Genomic DNA, 19322 nt, shown 5'->3' on the forward strand with positions numbered 1-19322 from the left:
ATAGAGAGTGAGGTGACTTTTGTCCACAGAATATGAAAGTGAGTCCGGGTGTCAGGTTGAGGAGTCTGCAGTGTAATTGACGTAATTCACCTTCCAGTCTGGAACATTTGTCAAGTGTCAATCTGTCTCTCCCGGGTTCACTAACGTGGCTCTGGATTAACTGGGAGAGCAGCTGCTGATGAACACTGCTCTAGTAGTCAGCTGTGATGGCCATGGATGGGGGCAAAACACATGCAGTATGGATGTGCATGTCACAATAACCACATGCATGGTTAGTTGAGATTCACATTGCAGCTATTCATCCTCGATATTGTTATATAAGACGGTCTGCTTCATATGAATATGACAACCGCGCATTCCACCTTTCAGATATGTTAGAAAAGTCTATTTTTTTATTCTATGGGCACTGACTTGTGATAACGTTTTTCTGGTTGTGTCACTGACATAATGATAAGCGTAAACGTTTATTTGTGCCCTCGCAAACATAGTTTCACAAGGTACTAGCTTTTACCACGGCTTTCAACCACATTTCATGGTCTTCCTCGGGGGGAGGAGATACGACATTTGGCATCACAAGATTAAGTAAAGGACTTTAGTTACAGCCAAGATTGTCTTTGTCCTCTTTTGTCTTGTTCCAGCTGTCAAGACCCCTAGATGAGGATTCTGGTGAATACCATATCACACAATTAACCAGTTGATGTTGTCTCTTTTCCAGGGTCCTTGCTGTTTAACCATCAGGCCCCTGGTTATCTTCACATCCATCATAATAATCCTAAATTATCTGTATTATTATCACACCTTGATGTCTCAAATCTTGAGAAATGTGTTTTGTACAATATGTGAATATTAAAGTGTATTTAAATGAACCAGCATTTGAGCATTCACTAAAAAAGATTTTTTTTAAACACACAGACGAAGGCGGACACATTGGAGTTGTTGCTCATTAGAACCACCACCCTCCCCCGACAACTCCACCCACTGTTTTTGACCACTAATTTCATTATGTCATAAATATAAAAATATCATTTCTGGGTATTTGGTCTTGAGTTTCCCTTTTGCACACTCTGCCAATGATGTAACATCATTTCCTTTTAACATGACCTTTCGTCAGAAATGCTGCAGACACTCTAACCACTTTTACACTGTTCCCAGAAGCCGTATAAGTATTGCCCAACATGCTTTGTTTTGCCCCTCTGCTTTTTCCAGCTCAATTTCTCTCAAATTGCAGAACTACAGTCACCTTGTCTTACTTGTTGTCCTCCTGAACACCAGATCGCCTGACTTCTTTAGAAGGAAGTGTCCGACCCACAGGAGCCGCACCTGACTTTATTAAAAGGCTGCTCGCATTGTTTTGTCTTCCTCTTGATTACTAAGGCAGACTGTAACAGTGACCAGCACTGAGACACATCATCCGGGAAGGATGCAAACAAATGCGTATACACGCTGACTCAAACACACTCAGCTTAAAACGTTTTCCCCTCTCCCCAACTAAAGAACAAACTGGTACTATTTAATCGCGATGAAGTTACAAGAAATGGTGACAATCGATGTAGAATGTGATGCATTTCTTGTGAAGGCCTGTCTGATGGTCTGTGTCTCTGTCCATTTGCAGCTAGCCGGTTCAGCTCAGCCTCGGGTATCTCGCAGTTCTCAGATTCCTGCCATATTTCTGGATGGTCACTGAACAAACAGAGGTGAACCTGATCCATGCTGCCACTGTGGCACGGGGTAGAGTTTCCCCTACCCCTCTCTCTCTCTCTCTCTCTCTCTCACACACACACACACACAGAGTGAGAGAGAGAAACATACACACAACTTCCTTCTTGATATCCCAAATAAAGACACAGGAAGACCGACTGTGACCCCTGCATGAGCTGATGCAATATGCGTATGCGTATGCATGCATGCACATTATTTGCTGTTTGCCTCTTATCTCGTGTCAGTGTCATCAGACTGTGGTCAGTGTTACCGGCATGGATCACCTGCACAGTTGTTTCTTCATGATATCTAAATGAACCTTTTCAAAGGTTAAGTGAAACCTGTTCGGAATAGCAGTAGGCAGTCGCTGCATCAATAATGATGGTGAAAGAGTTTTCATTGAGACTTTCAGTATCATGAAGTCAGAGTGTGAGGTTCATTCTGTTGGTGGCCGACTTCAAATGCTTAAATAAATGTGGAATAGTTCCAAAAGATAGGCTACGTTTATATGTTTTTCTCCCGAGTTAATAAGATAAGATCGACAACACTTTAAATATCGAGAGTGGTATCCATCTGCTCATGTAACTGTCTACAAAGAAATTAATATGCATATTTTTTGGACTGTACCTTTAATATGTAGCATACATGTTGCATTCATAGACTGTGTGTTGATGATGATGTAATATTGTGATTTCCTCATTGAGCAAGAGCACAATAGGAGTTCAATACAGTGTGTTTAAATGGTTTGAGTCCACTGCTCAGGAATGGTGTCCATTATAAAAGGGGAACTTTACTACCACTCAGTGACAACATCAATGACATCACCAGGTGCCACCGTGTCTGTTGTCTGTGTCTGACACTCCTACATGCTCATGCACAGACGCACACTCTCTCTATTTTAGTACCATTCAGACAGCACTGTCCTCCACCTGTCTCCAGTGTTACCTGCCCCAGTCATTAACAGGGTCCATGATCCCCACTGTAAGTGCACATGTCAACAGTAAAATTACAGGGCATGCACACACACACATATTTGTTTTGCTTTTAAAAGGGTAATATCCGTCTGCACGCAAGCGATACATTCATTTTCCCCTCCTCCTTTTCTTTTTTTGACAAACCCAGAAAACAAAGCAGGTGAGGTTCAAAGACACAACAAGATGAAGAGAGGAGATGTGTAGAGATGGTGGACACATATAGGTGGTGTGTGTTTGTGTAATGACAAGGGAAAACTCGGGTTTTTCTCCGCCTCGTTTCTCCGGACTGTGCGGACTTCACCTGATTACAAACCAGTGTCATCAGATCTCGGCTTTGTTCTCGCGACTAAGTTCGCTCTGGCCTAACTAATTAAGACAAGAAAGTCTTTTCAGACGTCCCGAGGTGAGAGTCTAGAAACGTGGCTGTCAGTCTTTGGCAAGACTTGAGGTGTGAGCGTTGTGGGAAAGAGTGCCCCGACAAGTTTGACGAGGAGGGAAACAGATATAAATCACTTTGCCTGAAAGACAGAGATCTATTTTCAGACCATGACGTCAACATTTCTTTTGACAGTATCAATATGCTCTGGTGCATGCGCACGCAATCAAAGACACTCGACCCATGAAAGTTGTGTTTTTGTAAAACTCTCCTTTTATCCTCACCTCTTTCACCGAGTTGGTTTTGGGAAACCTGAGTGCTCTTTTTCTTTCCCTTTTCAACATGATCACTACAAACAATGACAAACTTCCCCTCTCGCTGATTGACTCAGCCTTATTGTCGCTCTTATCATGTGCTTTCTGCTGAAAGGACTCATGACTGTATCTGAATAGATACTGACAGAACCTTATTACATGTGGGCTTTGCTGTCACCCTGCAGAAGACAGAGATGAAGTCACCACTGGACAACATTGGGCTCCTAAGTTCAAATCCAAAGTAATGGGCTGTTCTTTTGTCAATGATCAACACGTGATGTTAGTTACTGTACGTGCCTTTATCAAGGTCACTAATACAACCTAAAACATGAACCAACTTTGAACAAACATGCTGTATATGCGTGAGGACAAATGCATTTAGCATTTCCTTTCAATTGCGCTGCAATCACATCCGTCTTCCGTGCACGCTGTAATTTCCCTGACGGGATCCTCATAACATCCTGTTGTCTGAGGACATCTGAGGGGCCAGGTTGGACTGACCCTCCACCACATGACACACAGGACAGAGCAGAGACTGTTATCCCGGCCCCGGCTAATGACAGCCGAATGAGAGAAAGAGGCAGGAAGCTGTCCCCCTGTGATCTCTGTATTTAAAAGAGTCCTTATTATTGCTTGTGTATTGTTTTGTCGCGTTGGGATCCCTTTGGACGGCTATTATTAAGTTAAGGGACTGTGACTATAGATTTTAGCTGGTGAGGTAACAGAAAAGAAACATGGACATCCCTTATTGCTGAATATGGCGTTTGTGATGAAAAATAAGAGCAATATAACCCATTCCATTTTATTGTAAGGAATTGAACTGTAAGCGGGCTTGTGTCCACACAATATGCAAACCAGTCTCTCTGTTGCTATGAAAGAATCAAGAGCAGAATAATCGTGTATATAGACAAAACATTTCCTCAATAAAAAAGTAAACGAAAGGTGCAACAAATTCTCTTCGCGCAATATATCACAAATATGTCTCTACAATCTCGACCACATATATCCTTCAGAGAAGGAAAGAATCTAAAACCATGCTCACGGATGATGAAAATATCCTTTCAGCTTGTTATTGTTGCTCAGCATGCTGATGTTTAGTTTGAATGATGTTCACCATCTTAGTGTTGTAATGTTGGGATGCTAAGTAGCACAGAACACAGTTTCCTATAACCCCCAAAAAGAGCCACAGAGGAGGAATCCGTTATGGATATGGATTTGCAAGAGACAGAAGCTGCAGTAGTCATAATAACATAAAACTAACATTATTAAGTAGAAACCCAGTCTCACAATGTTAGAATTATAATATTACGTCAACTCATCTCTTTTGATTGCCAGACTCAATAGTTTCCTTTCTGCTTCCGCCTTTAGCTGAGGTTTCACAGGAGCCACGCTGAGCAAAGCCACAGAGCTTTATGAATGAGTTAACCTTGTGGTAACCCCGTGCAGTGAAACACAACAGGTGGTCATCCTCTTTGTCCGCCGCAACACAGACAGGTGCTTCCGACTATGAGGGACAGATCACTGTTGACTCTGAACAATGGAGGAAAACAGTGGAACAAGAAGGTGTAATTCATGCATGGCCACTTCCAGCCCAGCCCGACTCTTTGTCAAACACACAAATGCATAACCCCCCCCACCCCCCCACCCAACTACATAAAAAGTCCATATTTCAATGGAAACACAAACACCCTCATTCAAACTGTCACTGTTTTTCTCCCCCCATTTTGTTAAGGAAACAGGAGCGTCAGAGGACAATAGTTCTGTGACCCATATCTGAGCCTGACATGGGCAAACAGGAAGAGATCCCCTTTGCATAGAGGGGTATTCCTGACTCCAGCGTAAGGAAAGGAAGAAGAATGGAGTGGGGGAAGAGGGGGGATGCAGGGAACATCCTTGTACCAAAAACATCCACAAACATTTCGGATACCAAGAGTCCACCAGAAGAGACCAACATCTCTCATTATAACACCACCTGTGACACATCCATCCCACCCAACAACTTTACCTTTTCTTCAGAAGGAAAAACAATCCAGCTGCACTCCCCTCCTCTCTCTCTTCACTTTCACTGTGCGTTCAAGAGGAGGGTTAGGAACCTTCTCATCATGCGTCCAAAATCTGGCTCAGCGGCGTGACAGCTCTGACACGCTTCAAGCTGCATCCGAAAGTAACATCACTTTGGAATCTCCTGGAGACATCTGACTGTATGATCGGCCGTGGTATCCAAACAATGCGTTTCCTTTTCTACTGTGTAATTAAACCTGTTTCAAGGCTCTTATCTGCATAGCTGTAAAATGACTTGCAGTCACAATGTGGAAAAAGACGTCAGAGCAGATTAACACAACACATTCAACAAGATAGCCAAGTCACTATAGAAGAATATCATTCCACCATTTTAAATGTAGGCAAGATAAACCAAATAGAACTAAAGATCCCAGATATTTATCTTTTGGAGAAACACATCTCTTCAAATGAATCATGCACTTCAGTGGATCCACTCATTTCCTCCTGGTGAATGCTACCTCAGTGGGCCTTATCTCATCAGTCACATGTGGAAGAGTAGGTGCCAGTGATAATGATGGTCGAATCAGGATTGATTAAGTAAGGAGAGGAAGGAAAAGAGGGGAGGATGATGAGCAGAAAGAAAGAAGAGTGAAGAGTTGACCCCTATCCTCTTCTGCCACGTAGATAAGAGTGGTGATGGAGACTCCCGGTGGACTTAGATAACCTTTAACTAAAGGTGCAGCTTCCCGATATATAAAACTATATTTGCTATCAGCTAGACTAGATTTATTTTGGGAACAAATAGCATCAGATTTGTTCTTGTACTTTTTTAGAGCATTATTGTCATTTCCATAATCATCAAGTACACTTTTAAACATCCACAGTGAGGTAGAATACAACTGATCTTTGGACTGTACCTTTATTTTCTGATCTGAAAGTTGGTGAATAAAAACACTGTCCAGAACCAAAACAAAAGAAAGGCGTCATTCTGAGCTTTAGTTATTGATACCAAATTTGCATAATATTAAATAATAAATTATTGAATAGTTACCATCCCCAAATTAGAAGCTAAAAAATAAATCACTAAAATGTTGCCATAACAACAAAATAATGGCTTAACCATTAACTGTTTGAAGGCTGATGTTAGCTCGTGCATCAAATAAAATAAAAAACTTGTCTTCCAAATTTCCCAAAAAGTGCTGTTCAACCAGTACCGTAAAGTATATATATGTGCAACCGTATAAACTGCAGCGACACTATGTGAAACCAAGTAAGGGTAAATTAAGTCACAGACTCTTTCATTTATTCATCAATGTATTAATGCATGCATATTAACAGGATTAACGATAAATGGGTTTAATGGTATCTGACGTCTCAGAGTATCTGTAGTAATGGTTGAATTCTATATTAAACTTATTCAGCCGATCTTCTCCGAGTCCTGTTCTCACTGTCCGCCAGTAGAGGGCGCCATAACATTTGGTCTGATCCCACAGCAGCCCGCTGCGATCTCTTCAAAACCCTCGTTGGCTGTTCGTAAGCGGGGCATCTGCCAAAAAGCGCTCCGTGTCTTAACTTGATGTTTTACGGGATCTACAGGGCCATTTCAAAACCGCCACTTCAGTCTCTGAGACGACTTGTTTTGTTACGCAATTCCCGAAAACTGTCCTCCAAAATGTCCTTCCAGTACCCGCAGACGTACCGTGACGACGCAGTCGTAAGTAAATCAGGCTCGCGCGCTAGCCTCGCGTGCTAATACGCCGGGATGCTTCATCATCACGCATTTCTCATTCATTGGAGCGAGCGTCTGCTTTGTTAGGATGCTAGTTAGCTTAGCCTGAGTTGACAGCCCGCACTGACTGTGTTGACGACATGTTGACAGCCGTTCCCAGATTCTGCTTGTTTGTAACATTAGCGGACGTTTCCTTTGCCCCTTGGCGAACGTTGGTCACCCACTAGGCTCGCGCCAGCTCGGCAGCACGAGCCTGTCTTGCTTGTTTTGCCATACCTAACGTACGTTAGCTAGCTGTTTCACTTTGTAACCGCTGTCGTTACTTTGTCACCTGTTTCAGGTGGACTGTTACCATGGCTCCAAAGTACCCGACCCGTACAGCTGGCTGGAGGACCCGGACAGTGAAAAGACACAGGTAGCCTGCGTCCTTATTCCTTTTTTGTATTGCCTTTCTTCATTCTTACATACTTGCTAAATAAAGCACGAGAGCACACATGCTTTACTGTTATTATTTCGGTTCTGATATTTTGTTAATCTGGTGTTTTATAATTGGTTAGTACAACTCACTCTTGCCGTTCTGTTTACAAAAGTACTGGCACTGGTTGTGTTATGCAGACAGTTTTAAAGGCACTCTTAACCAGCAGTATCAAGACGTGTTGACGTCACCAAGGGCCTGAATGATCTGGATAAACTAGTAAAATCTGTGACCTGCTTGTTGTAAAAAAAAAAAAAGAGCTGTTCTGGTTTTACTCAGATTATTAACCAACATTTGCTTATTCAAACGGACTGCAAAGATGAAAATAAACCTCTGGGTGCTGTGTGTTCCTCCACCAGGCCTTCGTCAGCGCTCAGAACCAGCTGACGGTGCCATTCTTGGAGCAATGTGAGGTGCGAGACCTGTTCAAGGAGCGCATGACTGAGCTGTACGACTACCCCAAGTATAGCTGTCCCTTCAAGAGGGGCAACAGGTGAGCCACAACATAATCAGGTTGTTGTACTTTAATAACACGCCTGTGAAATTCCTTTTTGTGTCTTAACAATTCCTCCCCTCATTTTCAGGTACTTTCACTTTTACAACACAGGCCTCCAAAACCAGAGTGTGATGTACTTGCAGGAGAACCTGGATGCTGAGCCGACAGTCTTCTTGGATCCAAACACATTTTCTGATGATGGAACTGTTGCCCTGCGAGGTATAAACAAAGCAATGTATTTTATTACATGTTTTATTTTATTACTGGGTTGGTTTATTCTCCTAATTCTATTTTTAGATTTTAGGGAAATCTTTTGCATTTCTGCTCCACATTATATATTCCAGTATGCATTAGATTGTGCTTCATTTCATTGTGAAGCCTTTGTCGAATGTCTTGGGACAGATTGCCAAATTAGTTACCTGATATGGTAATGATAACTGTATTTTGAATCTGTTATGTCTTCATGTCCAGAAATAGCCTGCTATTTAGAGCATCCACATTGACCGCTAAATAAAGTGTCAGCTTTCCCTGATGTCTTTGTAAACGGGCTGTTCTGTTCCTATTTTTAAGGATACGCTTTTTCTGAGGACGGGGAGAACCTGGCTTATGGCACCAGTGCCAGTGGTTCGGATTGGGTGGAGATTCGCTTCCTGCAGGTGGAAGGTGCCAAGCCTCTGGAGGACCGCCTGAAGCGAGTCAAGTTTAGCTGCATGTCCTGGACTCATGATGGGAAGGGACTTTTCTACAACTCCTACCCAGAGCAGGAGGGCAAGAGTGACGGTGAGATCAAATATTCAAATCTTTAACTTTGCTGTAGCATATATATATTTTATTTATTTATTTATTTATTTATTATAAATTGGTAAGGCTCAATACTTGAAGCAAACATTTCAGACTAAAGATGAAAATAGATTATTTGAGGAAAAAAGGGATTTGCAGTTTTCTTCCATGTTTTAAAAAAAAAAAAAAAAAATTATTAGTCTGATGGATTTGTAGCATCTTCTGCTATTACAACTTTGAAGTTGTAGTATTGTTTCTGCAATCCACCAACACCCTTACCTCCCTCATCCCTGAATTGTTTTTTTGCCACCACTAGGGGGCAATGCTGAGTAAAACGTTTTGTCTCCTAGGCACTGAGACCTCCACCAACTTGCACCAGAAGCTATACTTCCATGTTTTGGGGACTCCGCAGTCTGAGGACGTGCTGTGCGCAGAATTTCCTGACCACCCCAAATGGATGGGTGGAGCTGAGGTATGCCAGCATTTTGTCTTTTTGCTCCTAAAAATTAAAACGAATGAAGGCAGACAAGTGCATGTGTCAATTGATATTCAGGTAGGGTTCACGATTTGTATGCATATTGCAGGTATCAGATGATGGACGGTACCTGCTGCTGTCTATCAGGGAAGGTTGTGATCCGGTCAACAGACTGTGGTATTGTGACCTTGAAACCACTCCTCAGGGTATTACCGGTATGTTAGACTTTGTTTTATTTAGTTGATCTGTTTGCCTACTGTAACGCTTGCTTTATATTAGCATTCTCAGTGGGTATTAATCATAACCTGGTAACTATTACAAGATTGCTAGTTTTTTTTATGATTTACATGTTAGCTGGGATAGGCTCCAGGGCCCCCGCGACCCTAATGAGGATAAGCGGTATTGAAAATGGATGGATGGATGGATGGATGGATTTTACTCTGTCTGATCCAAGAAGCACTTTCTCCTTTTTTTATAGTCACAGTTTTTATGTTCATGTCGAGCGCTCTCATCATAGAACTTAAATACAACTCATGTTTAGGACTTTTGCCATGGGTGAAGCTGATCGATAACTTTGACGCTGAGTACGAGTATGTGACCAATGAGGATACGTTGTTCACATTCAAGACCAACCTCGACGCCCCGCGTTACCGCCTCATCAACATCGACTTCGCCTCTCCCGCTCAGAGCAACTGGAAAGAGCTCATCCCTCAACATGACAAGGACGTTATTGGTGAGCTGCTGCAACATTCATGTGACCCGCACTATTAACATATTAGGAATGGGTGTTAACATTTATTTTTATGTCTAATAGAAATACACCTTTTTAAACTTCTTATTTGATGTCTTCCCTTGGACATGTTTCGCCTGCAGTGTTCGCCACCTGCACATACTCCAGCTACCTGTTTGTGTGTTTCCTCCACGACGTGAAGAATGTGTTGAAAATGTACCGTCTGAGCTCGGGGGAGGAGCTGAGGACCTTCCCTCTCGATGTCGGCTCCGTGGTCGGTTTCACAGGACGGAAGAGGGATTCAGAGATCTTTTACTATTTCACCTCCTTCCTCTCCCCAGGTACAAGATCACTAAATACACGTTATCTGTGTATAACTGCATGGTTTGTGTGGTAGTTGTAGATGCTGTGTCACTTTCTAACATTTTTTGCTGTAAAAATATTTATTTGTTTAAAACGGTGGAAACGGGGTGAAGAACAACCTGCTTTCAACAATTCTTCATAACTTGATTGTAATATTAGACGCATGAAACTCTCAAGCCAGTGGGATTGATGTTTTATTGTACGTAAACTGTTCACTGTATATGGATGAAAGAAAGAAATGTGCTACAATGAAATGCATTTCCCACATGTCTTTATGGTGGCTATAAAGATTTTAGAACAAGTTAGATTTTTTACTTCTCCGACATCCAGCCATCATTTACCACTGCGACCTGACTCAGGAGCCGCTGCAGCCCCACATCTTCAGAGAGGTCACTGTCAAAGGCTTCAGCCCCTCAGACTACCAGACCACACAGGTAACGAGGACATGTCATTGTTTTTTTTATGTGTACACTGTTTCTATCATTTCTAGCACGAAATCCTGCGTCTTGTTTTTCTTTTCTTTTTTTGGGCGGGAGGCGGGCGGGATTATGTTATTGTTGAAAGTAAAGGCAGCTTCTGGACGTGTGGAGTTTCAGAGTCAGATTGATTTGTTATATTTCTACTGAGGACAGCGGTTCCAGAAATAACATTGTGAAGGTGAAATTAAGTAGGGTGCCAAGGACAGACCTTCCTACAAGAGTCTCTCCGTCCTCTCCTTTCATCTGATTTTAGACACAAGGACAGATGGAGAGTTGATATCAGCTTCATTGCTATATCCTCATTAGAACAAACACTGATGAAGATAATGTGTTTGTTTATACCATATTCACTGCTCCCATATGTCTCCAAGACATTTACTCATTCCCTCACATTTCCTGGCTCTTTTTTCAGTCCTATTTGTGTTCCTGATGGTGTGTCTTCCTCCATGTTTTTTGCCAGATCTTCTATTCCTCCAAGGATGGCACTCAAATCCCCATGTTTATCATTCACAAGAAGGGCATCAAGTTGGATGGCTCCCATCCAGGTTTTCTATACGGCTACGGTGGTTTTAACATCTCCATCACACCGAGCTACAGCGTCTCCCGACTCATCTTTGTCCGACATCTGGGAGGAGTCCTGGCTGTTGCCAACATTCGAGGAGGAGGAGAGTATGGGGAGACCTGGCACAAAAGTGAGAGGAATTGTGCTCATCCATCTCGTTTGTTGATGCCAGTGCAAACCCCCTCGTTGATATACTTTATTTCTTCCCCTTTTAGCTGGCATGTTGGCCAACAAGCAGAACTGCTTCACAGACTTCCAGTGTGCGGCTGAATATCTCGTCAAAGAGGGATACACTTCTCCTTCCAAGCTGACTATAAATGGAGGCTCTAACGGTGGCCTGCTTGTAGGTAGGTCACTAGCTGGCTGAGGAACAACATAAGAGAATCCTCAAACGGTTTTAGCTTGCAGTCTTTGGTCCCCGGTGTTTTGGTTTAGTTTATTAACTGGATCCCCATTAGCTGACGCCTTAGCGGGCGCTAATCTTCCTGGGGTCCACAGAAAGGACAAAATGATACATACAAACATGCGAAACATGACATGAAACAAACAGAATAATACAAAATTAGTAAAGTGTAGTCGAGGACTAGGATTTATATTGTGCAGTACATCAGTAATATATAAAAAGAAAGAACAGATGACTACAATAGTGATGGAAACTGTCAAGTAGTTAATGTCAACTGGTTGATACCCCAAGGTGCGCATTTTTAATTTTTTTTAAATAACAAATTATTACCTGTATGAGATTGATGATGATGAGGTAGTAAATTCCAAGCAGTAACTACATATGAGGAGGTTTGTTCTTGGGGTTGGAGGTATCAAGTGACCTAAACTAGCGTTCCTTGTGTGATGGTTATGTCTGTTACATGTATATTGTAACAGATTGAAGAAATATTCAGGTGTCTGATTAAATAGTACCTTTCTAAAAAAACATGAGAAGGCTATAGTGAAGTTTAGTTTCCACTAAGAACCATGATAGGCGAGAGTGCATATATGTGTCTGACTTTCCTCTCTCAGCGGCCTGCGTGAACCAGCGGCCTGAGCTGTTCGGCTGTGCTGTCGCTCAGGTGGGCGTCATGGACATGCTGAAATTCCACAAGTTCACCATTGGTCACGCCTGGACCACTGACTTTGGCTGTTCTGAAAACAAAGAGCAGTTTGATTGTCTCATGAAGTAAGTGCTCAGTAACACATACACGTATTCATCCAGTGAGGTCAAAGTCAGGGAGGAAGCTAGTTCAAAGGTCAAACACAAGCTGTGTTCTATATTTGCATAATTGCTTTACTTTACATACTGCAGCTGCCTTTTCAAAGAAACTGTTGCAAGCAGTAACTATTCAAATGTGACATGCTATGCCGTGACATTGACATGCAGAAGGACATCATGGTCCACAATTTTACTCATTTACATCCACAACCCCAAGGTAAAACAGTCATTTACAAAATGCATAAAGAGAAACATGCACATGTGTTGTCTATTTTACTGTGAAATCATATCATTTGCATACAGAAATGGGAACTATTCATGCGTATCATTCTATGCAGCTACTGTATTGATGCAGAATTTGATGCGTTGGCATACATGCTAAAACTCAAATTTTGATTTCAAAAGCATTTAACCTGCGTCTATTTTAAAAGCTTAAATCTTCTGAGGGCACTAACATCACCACATGTCACACACGTGACATGACTTTGATAACTGAATATCAACCAATCTGATTGACTTGCAATACAAAGTGTAATTTATGGAACAAGCAGCTTCATTGGAAGAAACAGCAGAAAATTATCCTCTTTTTTTTTCATTTGTCTCAAGTTGCAAGTGGGCTGAGATGGTGTATGGTCTTGATAGGAACCATAACCCCATTTGATTGACTAGTAGATCGAAACTAAATTAATAGAAAGGTGTCAATAAATAATTTCATGTATTTTTCATGCAAAAATGCCACATTTGCTGGTTTCTGCCTCAAAAATGTGTGCTTGTATTATAGTAAGTTGAGTATTTTATACAATATATTTTTTAGACCGTATCAGTGAATTGAGAATATAATCTGCTGTAATAATTCAAGTTGCTATGAGGAACTTTAATTTTGTGTTAATGACGCCGTCCCTGTGGACAACAGTGGTAGTGTTCCAGAACATGAGAATTCCTTTTAGAAAACCTAATTTTTCTGCAGCAGGGTCTGATAGTCTGCTCTGCGGAGTCCTGGTTCTGGTTCTCCCGTGCCTCCCTTCCCTTCAGCAGGCCCAGCTATGCGGACTGGGCCTCCAGCAGCTTGGTGTCAGTGTTGGCTCTCAGCGGGGAGCAGGAGGAGGAGCCTCTGCTGCCGGGGGCGTAGCTCTCCTCCTGCTGGAGCTCCGACTGCAGGTCTCAGGAGGCAGCAAAGCCGGATCTGGGTTTGTCCAAGATGGGCTGGTTGCTGCAGGTGGCCTAGCTTGAGTCTGAGCTGAAGGAGTTTCTGTTGAACCTGCATGACATCCTTTTGTTTTGCTATAATCTGACCCAGTGGCACCAATGGGAAGTATCAAGAATTAAAAAAAAATAGAAGTAGTCTGTCTTCTTGCTGCTCTTGTTTACCTACGTAGGTCATATAGAAGCGCCGGTATTTAATTGAGAACGCCTCATCACCGGTAAAAGTTCCTCACAGTAACTTTAAGCTGTTTATTTGGCCTTTTTATTTCCTTAAACTTGAGCTAATATCTGAACTCTGTACTTCCCAATGCTCCTCTTTGCCAGATACTCCCCGCTCCATAACATCCGCATCCCAGAAAGCAACGGGGTCCAGTACCCTGCAGTACTCCTGCTGACAGGGGACCACGATGACCGCGTGGTGCCTCTCCACTCCCTCAAATACATTGCCACCCTGCAGCACATCGTAGGCCGCAGCCCCAAGCAGACAAACCCTCTGTTCATCCTTGTGGACACAAAGTCGGGCCACGGCGCCGGCAAGCCCACCAGCAAGGTCATCCAGGAGGTGGCTGACACCTACGCCTTCATCGCTCGCTGTCTCAACATCTCCTGGGTCAAATAACTTGTCAAGTAATCTTTGGAATACTGCTCCTATCAGCTGTTCATGCTTCCTTTATCACTTCACACCAACACCATGCTGGATATTTTAACTGTTTACCCAGCCACCGTTACTACATCTTTTATGTTTGTCTTTTCTTTGCGTTTATCTAAGAAAAAACACCTGCATGCAACCTTAAGCCAACATGCAGCACCCACAGCTAACCAACGGCCATGTTTGTAGTCCTAAGGAAAGAGTGACTACATTATCAATGATGGATGTGTGTAAAGGGAAGCGGTACCTTCATCGTGACAGCCAATCAGCAGTTAACAGTCATGAGGTCAAAGTGGCAAACAGTTATTTGTAAATTGTTTCTGCGTCCTCTGATTGCTTTAACATGATGCGTATTATTTATTTTACGTTTATGTACAGAATGGATGCTGCGGATGTTGAGTGACTCCAGCTTGTACAAGTATAGTGCAAATGATGACGCTGCAAAACAACAGTATTGTCGTGACATGAGATGCTTGCAAAAAACTGTGTGTGTGTGTGAGAGAGAAAGAGTGTGAGAGGAAAAAAAAAAAGTCAGTCCTCATATTTCTTTCAGACTGATATTGATTTCTACCTCTTGACGTGCTGGTTGTTTACCTTTTTTAAAGGGAACAAAATACAATGCCACATTACAATAAACAACTTTTTAACCGGTGATTTATCGTGTCCATTTATTCTGTCATTAAGAAATGTATTTGATGGAGCTGCTTGAACTCTAAATAGTTTTCTGGTGTGACATCTCGGATTGTAGAAAAGAATGGAAGAATGAGTAGGCGGTAAGGGGCTGAAGGAAAAAGCTGCTACAAACGCTGTAAGATTAGAAAGAACTCTTGCTGCATTGCTTATCTTAGTACATGTGGTTTTATTTCTGGGTTGCATTTAGTGCATTCATATCTAAACTCTTACCTGTATATGGTGAAAGAAATGTGCTACAGTAAAAATACATTTCCCACATAATAATAAAGATTTTAGATCAAAGGAGATGACGTTTTGTTTCTTCTCCGGCATCCAGCCATCATTTACCACGGCGGCCTGACCTCTTCAGAGAGTCACTTTTCTAAGGCTTCAGACCTCCGGGAAACGAGACCATGTTATTGTTTCTTTATGTGAACACCGTTTGTCATTTCTATAACTCTGTAGCTGTATTAAAAGACTCCTCCTGAGGTGTGTGCTGGTCCAGAACAAATTCTTCAGCCTGAAGTTGAATGTTGAAACAGATTTTCAATATGACATTTAATTATGTTATTGTTATTTTTAAAGTAAAGGCAGTTGATCTTGGACGTGTGGAGTTTCAGTCAGATGTATTGTTATATTTCCACTGAGGACAGCAGTTCCAGAAATAAGATTATAAAGGTGATATTAAGTAGGGTGCCAAGGACAGACCTTCCTACAAGAGTCTCTCCGTCCTCACTGTTCATCTGATTTAGACACAAGGACAGATGGAGAGTCGATATCAGCTTCATTGCTAAATCCTCATTAGCACCAGAACAAACCCTGATGAAGATCATGTATGTGTTAATACCATATTCACTGCTCTCATATGTGTCAAAGATGAACTTTTCCTGTAACATCCTGACTGTTTCCAGTCCTGTTCGTGTTCTGGTCTTCCACCAGGGGGCCGTCACTCTGAAAGAATGACCCGTGCACGTGCAGCAGGAGCAGAACATGAGGGTGGTCAGAGGGCCCCCATGTGGATTACTCAACATACATGTTTCATGTCCCTATGCTCATGTTTCATCGTGCAGTTACTGTGAAAAGACTAAACAAATGACATGTCCTCCCTCCATCTGAGTTTTTCCAAACTCATTTCCGAGGAGCAATTCAATTCATCACAACGCAGAAGCAACACACACTTCTTTTTTTCTCCATGAACGTTCTATTCCATCCATCCATCCATTATCACCCGCTTATCCAGGGTCGGGTCGCGGTGGCAGCAGGTTCAGCAGGCCGACCCAGGCTTCCCTCTCACCCGCAACACTTTCCAGCTCATTCTGGGGGATCCCGAGGCGTTCCAAGGCCAGCCGGGAGATATAATCCCTCCAGCGTGTCCTCGGTCTTCCCCGGGGCCTCCTACCAGTTGGACGTGCCCGGAAAACCTCTAATGGGAGGCGTCCAGGAGGCATCCTGACTAGATGCCCGAACCACCTCAGCTGACTCCTTTCGACACGAAGGAGCAGCGACTCGACTCCAAGCTCCCCCCTGATGTCCGAGCTCCTTACCCTATCTCTAAGGCTGAGCCCGGCCACCCTACGGAGGAAGCTCATTTCGGCCGCTTGTATCCGAGATCTCGTTCTTTCGGTCACGACCCAGAGTTCGTGACCATAGGTGAGGGTTGGAACGTAGACCGTAAATGGAGAGCTTTGCCTTCCGGCTCAGCTCCCTCTTCACCAAGACGGACCGGTACAGAGCCTGTTTTACTGCTGCAGCCGCACCGATCCGCCTGTCGATCTCCCGCTCCACCTTACCCTGACTCGTGAACAAGACCCCGAGATACTTGAACTCCTTCGCTTGGGGTAGGCAGTTTGCCCCCACCTGGAGGGAGCAATCCGCCGGTTTCCGGCAGAGCACCATGGCCTCAGATTTGGAGGTGCTAACTCTCATCCCTGCCGCTTCGCACTCGGCTGCAAAACGCCCCAGTGAATGCTGGAGGTCACGGTCCGAGGAGGCAAACAGGACCACATCATCCGCAAACAGCAGAGAGGCGATCCCGAGACTCCCGAACCGGATCCTCTCCGCCCCCTGGCTGCGCCTAGATATCCTGTCCATGAAGGTCACGAACAGGACCGGTGATAAAGGGCAGCCCTGGCGGAGGCCAACACCCACCGGGAACGTGTCTGACTTACTACCGAGGAGACGAACACAGCTCCTACTGCAGGCGTACAGAGACCGGATGGCCCGTGCCAACGGGTCCGGCACCCCATACTCCCGCAGCACCCCCCACAAAAACCCCCGAGGGACCCGGTCGAAAGCCTTCTCCAGGTCTACAAAGCACATGTAAACTGGTTGGGCAAACTCCCAGGACCCCTCCAGTAATCTTGCGAGGGTAAAGAGCTGGTCCACTGTTCCACGACCGGGACGGAATCCGCACTGTTCGTCTTGAATCCGAGGTTCGACAAGCGGTCGGAGCCTCCTCTCCAGCACCCTGGCATAAGCTTTTCCCGGGAGGCTGAGCAGTGTGATACCACGATAGTTCGAGCACACTCTCCGGACCCCCTTCTTGAAGATGGGAACCACCACCCCGGTCTGCCAGTCCATGGGCACTGTTCCCGACCCCCATGCGACACTGAAAAGGCGTGTCAACCAAGACAGCCCAACAATGTCCAGCGCTTTCAGCATCTCAGGGCGGATCTCATCCACCCCTGGCGCCTTGCCACCAAGGATCTTTATGACTACCTTAGCGACCTCTGCCAGGGATATGGGTGAAACCACCCCAAAGTCTTCCGGCGCTGCCCCCTCTCCGGGGGACATGTTGGCCGGGTTTAGGAGTTCCTCAAAGTGCTCTTTCCACCGCCCGACGATGTCCCCAGTCCGGGTCAGCAGTCCCCCCCCCCCTGCTGAGAACAGCCTGGGGTAGACCCTGCTTTCCCTTCCTGAGCCGTCGGATGGTTTGCCAGAACTTCCTTGAGGCCAACCGAAAGTCCTTCTCCATGGCCTCCCCAAACTCCTCCCATGCCCGAGTTTTAGCCTCCGCGACCATCGGCGCTGCAGCCCTTCTGGCCCGCCGGTACCCGTCAGCTGCTTCATGCTTCAGGAGACCCCTGGGCCAGCCAGGCCCGAAAGGCCTCCTTCAGTTTGACGGCTTCCCTCACCCTCAGTGTCCACCATCGGGTTCTCGGGTTGCCGCCACGACAGGCACCGATGACCTTCCGGCCACAGCCCCGAGCAGCCGCGTCCACAATAGAGGCTTTGAACAAGGTCCACTCGGATTCCATGTCCCCGGCCTCCCTCTGGATTTGTGAGAAGTTCTTCCGGAGGTGGGAGTTGAAGACCTTCCGGACAGGATCCTCTGCCAGACGTTCCCAGTTCACCCTCACTACACGTTTGGGCTTGCCAGGTCTTTCTAGCCGAGTCCCCCGCCATCTGATCCAACTCACCACCAGGTGGTGATCAGTTGACAGCTCTGCTCCTCTCTTCACCCGAGTGTCCAAGACATACGGCTGCAGATCAGATGATACGATTACAAAGTCGATCATTGATCTCCGGCCTAAGGTGTTCTGGTACAAGGTACACTTATGAGCCACCTTATGTTCGAACATGGTGTTCGTTATGGACAAACTGTGGCTAGCACAGAAGTCCAACAACAAAACACCATTCGGGTTCAGATCGGGCAAGCCGTTCCTCCCAATCACGCCCCGCCAGGTTTCTCTGTCATTGCCCACGTGAGCGTTGAAGTCCCCAGGAGAACTATGGAGTCGGCGGGCGGCGCCCTTTCCAGGACCCCTCCCACCGACTCCAAGAAGGCCGGATACTCCGAAATGCTGTTCGGTGCATAAGCACAAACAACAGTCAGAGCCTTACTCCCCGCAACCCGTAGGCGCAGGGAGGCGACCCTCTCGTTCCCCGGGGAAAACTCCAACACAGCGGCGCTCAGCCGGGGGCTCGTGAGTATCCCCACTCCCGCCCGGCGCCTCTCACCCTGGGCAACTCCAGAAAAGGACAAAGTCCAACCCTTCTCCAGGAGCTTGGTTCCAGAGCCCATGCTGTGCGTGGAGGTGAGCCCAACTATATCTAGCTGGTACTGCTCCACCTCCTGCACCAGCTCCGGCTCTTTCCCCTCTAGTGAGGTGACGTTCCACGTCCCTAGAGCTAGTCTATGC

At 44.9% G+C, this 19322-nt stretch overlaps 1 protein-coding gene across 2 annotated transcripts; it reads left to right on the plus strand.

Moving 5' to 3' along the window:
* Window positions 1–6819: 6819 nt before the first annotated feature.
* prep (prolyl endopeptidase) lies at window positions 6820–15162 on the plus strand. Of its 2 annotated transcripts, none has more exons than XM_034527713.1 (14): window positions 6820–7077; window positions 7433–7507; window positions 7927–8060; window positions 8152–8282; window positions 8634–8843; window positions 9194–9315; window positions 9428–9533; window positions 9860–10051; window positions 10192–10389; window positions 10742–10845; window positions 11351–11582; window positions 11668–11799; window positions 12467–12623; window positions 14184–15162. In XM_034527713.1, exons 1-14 carry the CDS (start codon window positions 6940–6942, stop codon window positions 14476–14478), a joined length of 2226 nt encoding a protein of 741 aa, XP_034383604.1. In that variant the 5' UTR covers window positions 6820–6939; the 3' UTR covers window positions 14479–15162. The 2 variants fall into 2 exon arrangements, with proteins under 2 accessions (XP_034383604.1, XP_034383605.1); XM_034527714.1 differs by having other exon boundaries at window positions 6862–7077; window positions 13624–14301.
* The last annotated feature ends 4160 nt before the right edge of the window (window positions 15163–19322 follow it).

Source organism: Cyclopterus lumpus, chromosome 24 (genome assembly GCF_009769545.1).
Source record: "Cyclopterus lumpus isolate fCycLum1 chromosome 24, fCycLum1.pri, whole genome shotgun sequence".
Taxonomy (NCBI): domain Eukaryota; kingdom Metazoa; phylum Chordata; class Actinopteri; order Perciformes; family Cyclopteridae; genus Cyclopterus; species Cyclopterus lumpus.

Coding starts and splice junctions, on each gene's coding strand:
- prep (XM_034527713.1), top strand. CDS start 6,940: ATGTTTTACGGGATCTACAGGGCCATTTCAAAACCGCCACTTCAGTCT. Junction 11,583..11,667: donor TGGGGAGACCTGGCACAAAA/GTGAGAGGAATT, acceptor TTCCCCTTTTAG/CTGGCATGTTGGCCAACAAG. Junction 11,800..12,466: donor TAACGGTGGCCTGCTTGTAG/GTAGGTCACTAG, acceptor TTCCTCTCTCAG/CGGCCTGCGTGAACCAGCGG.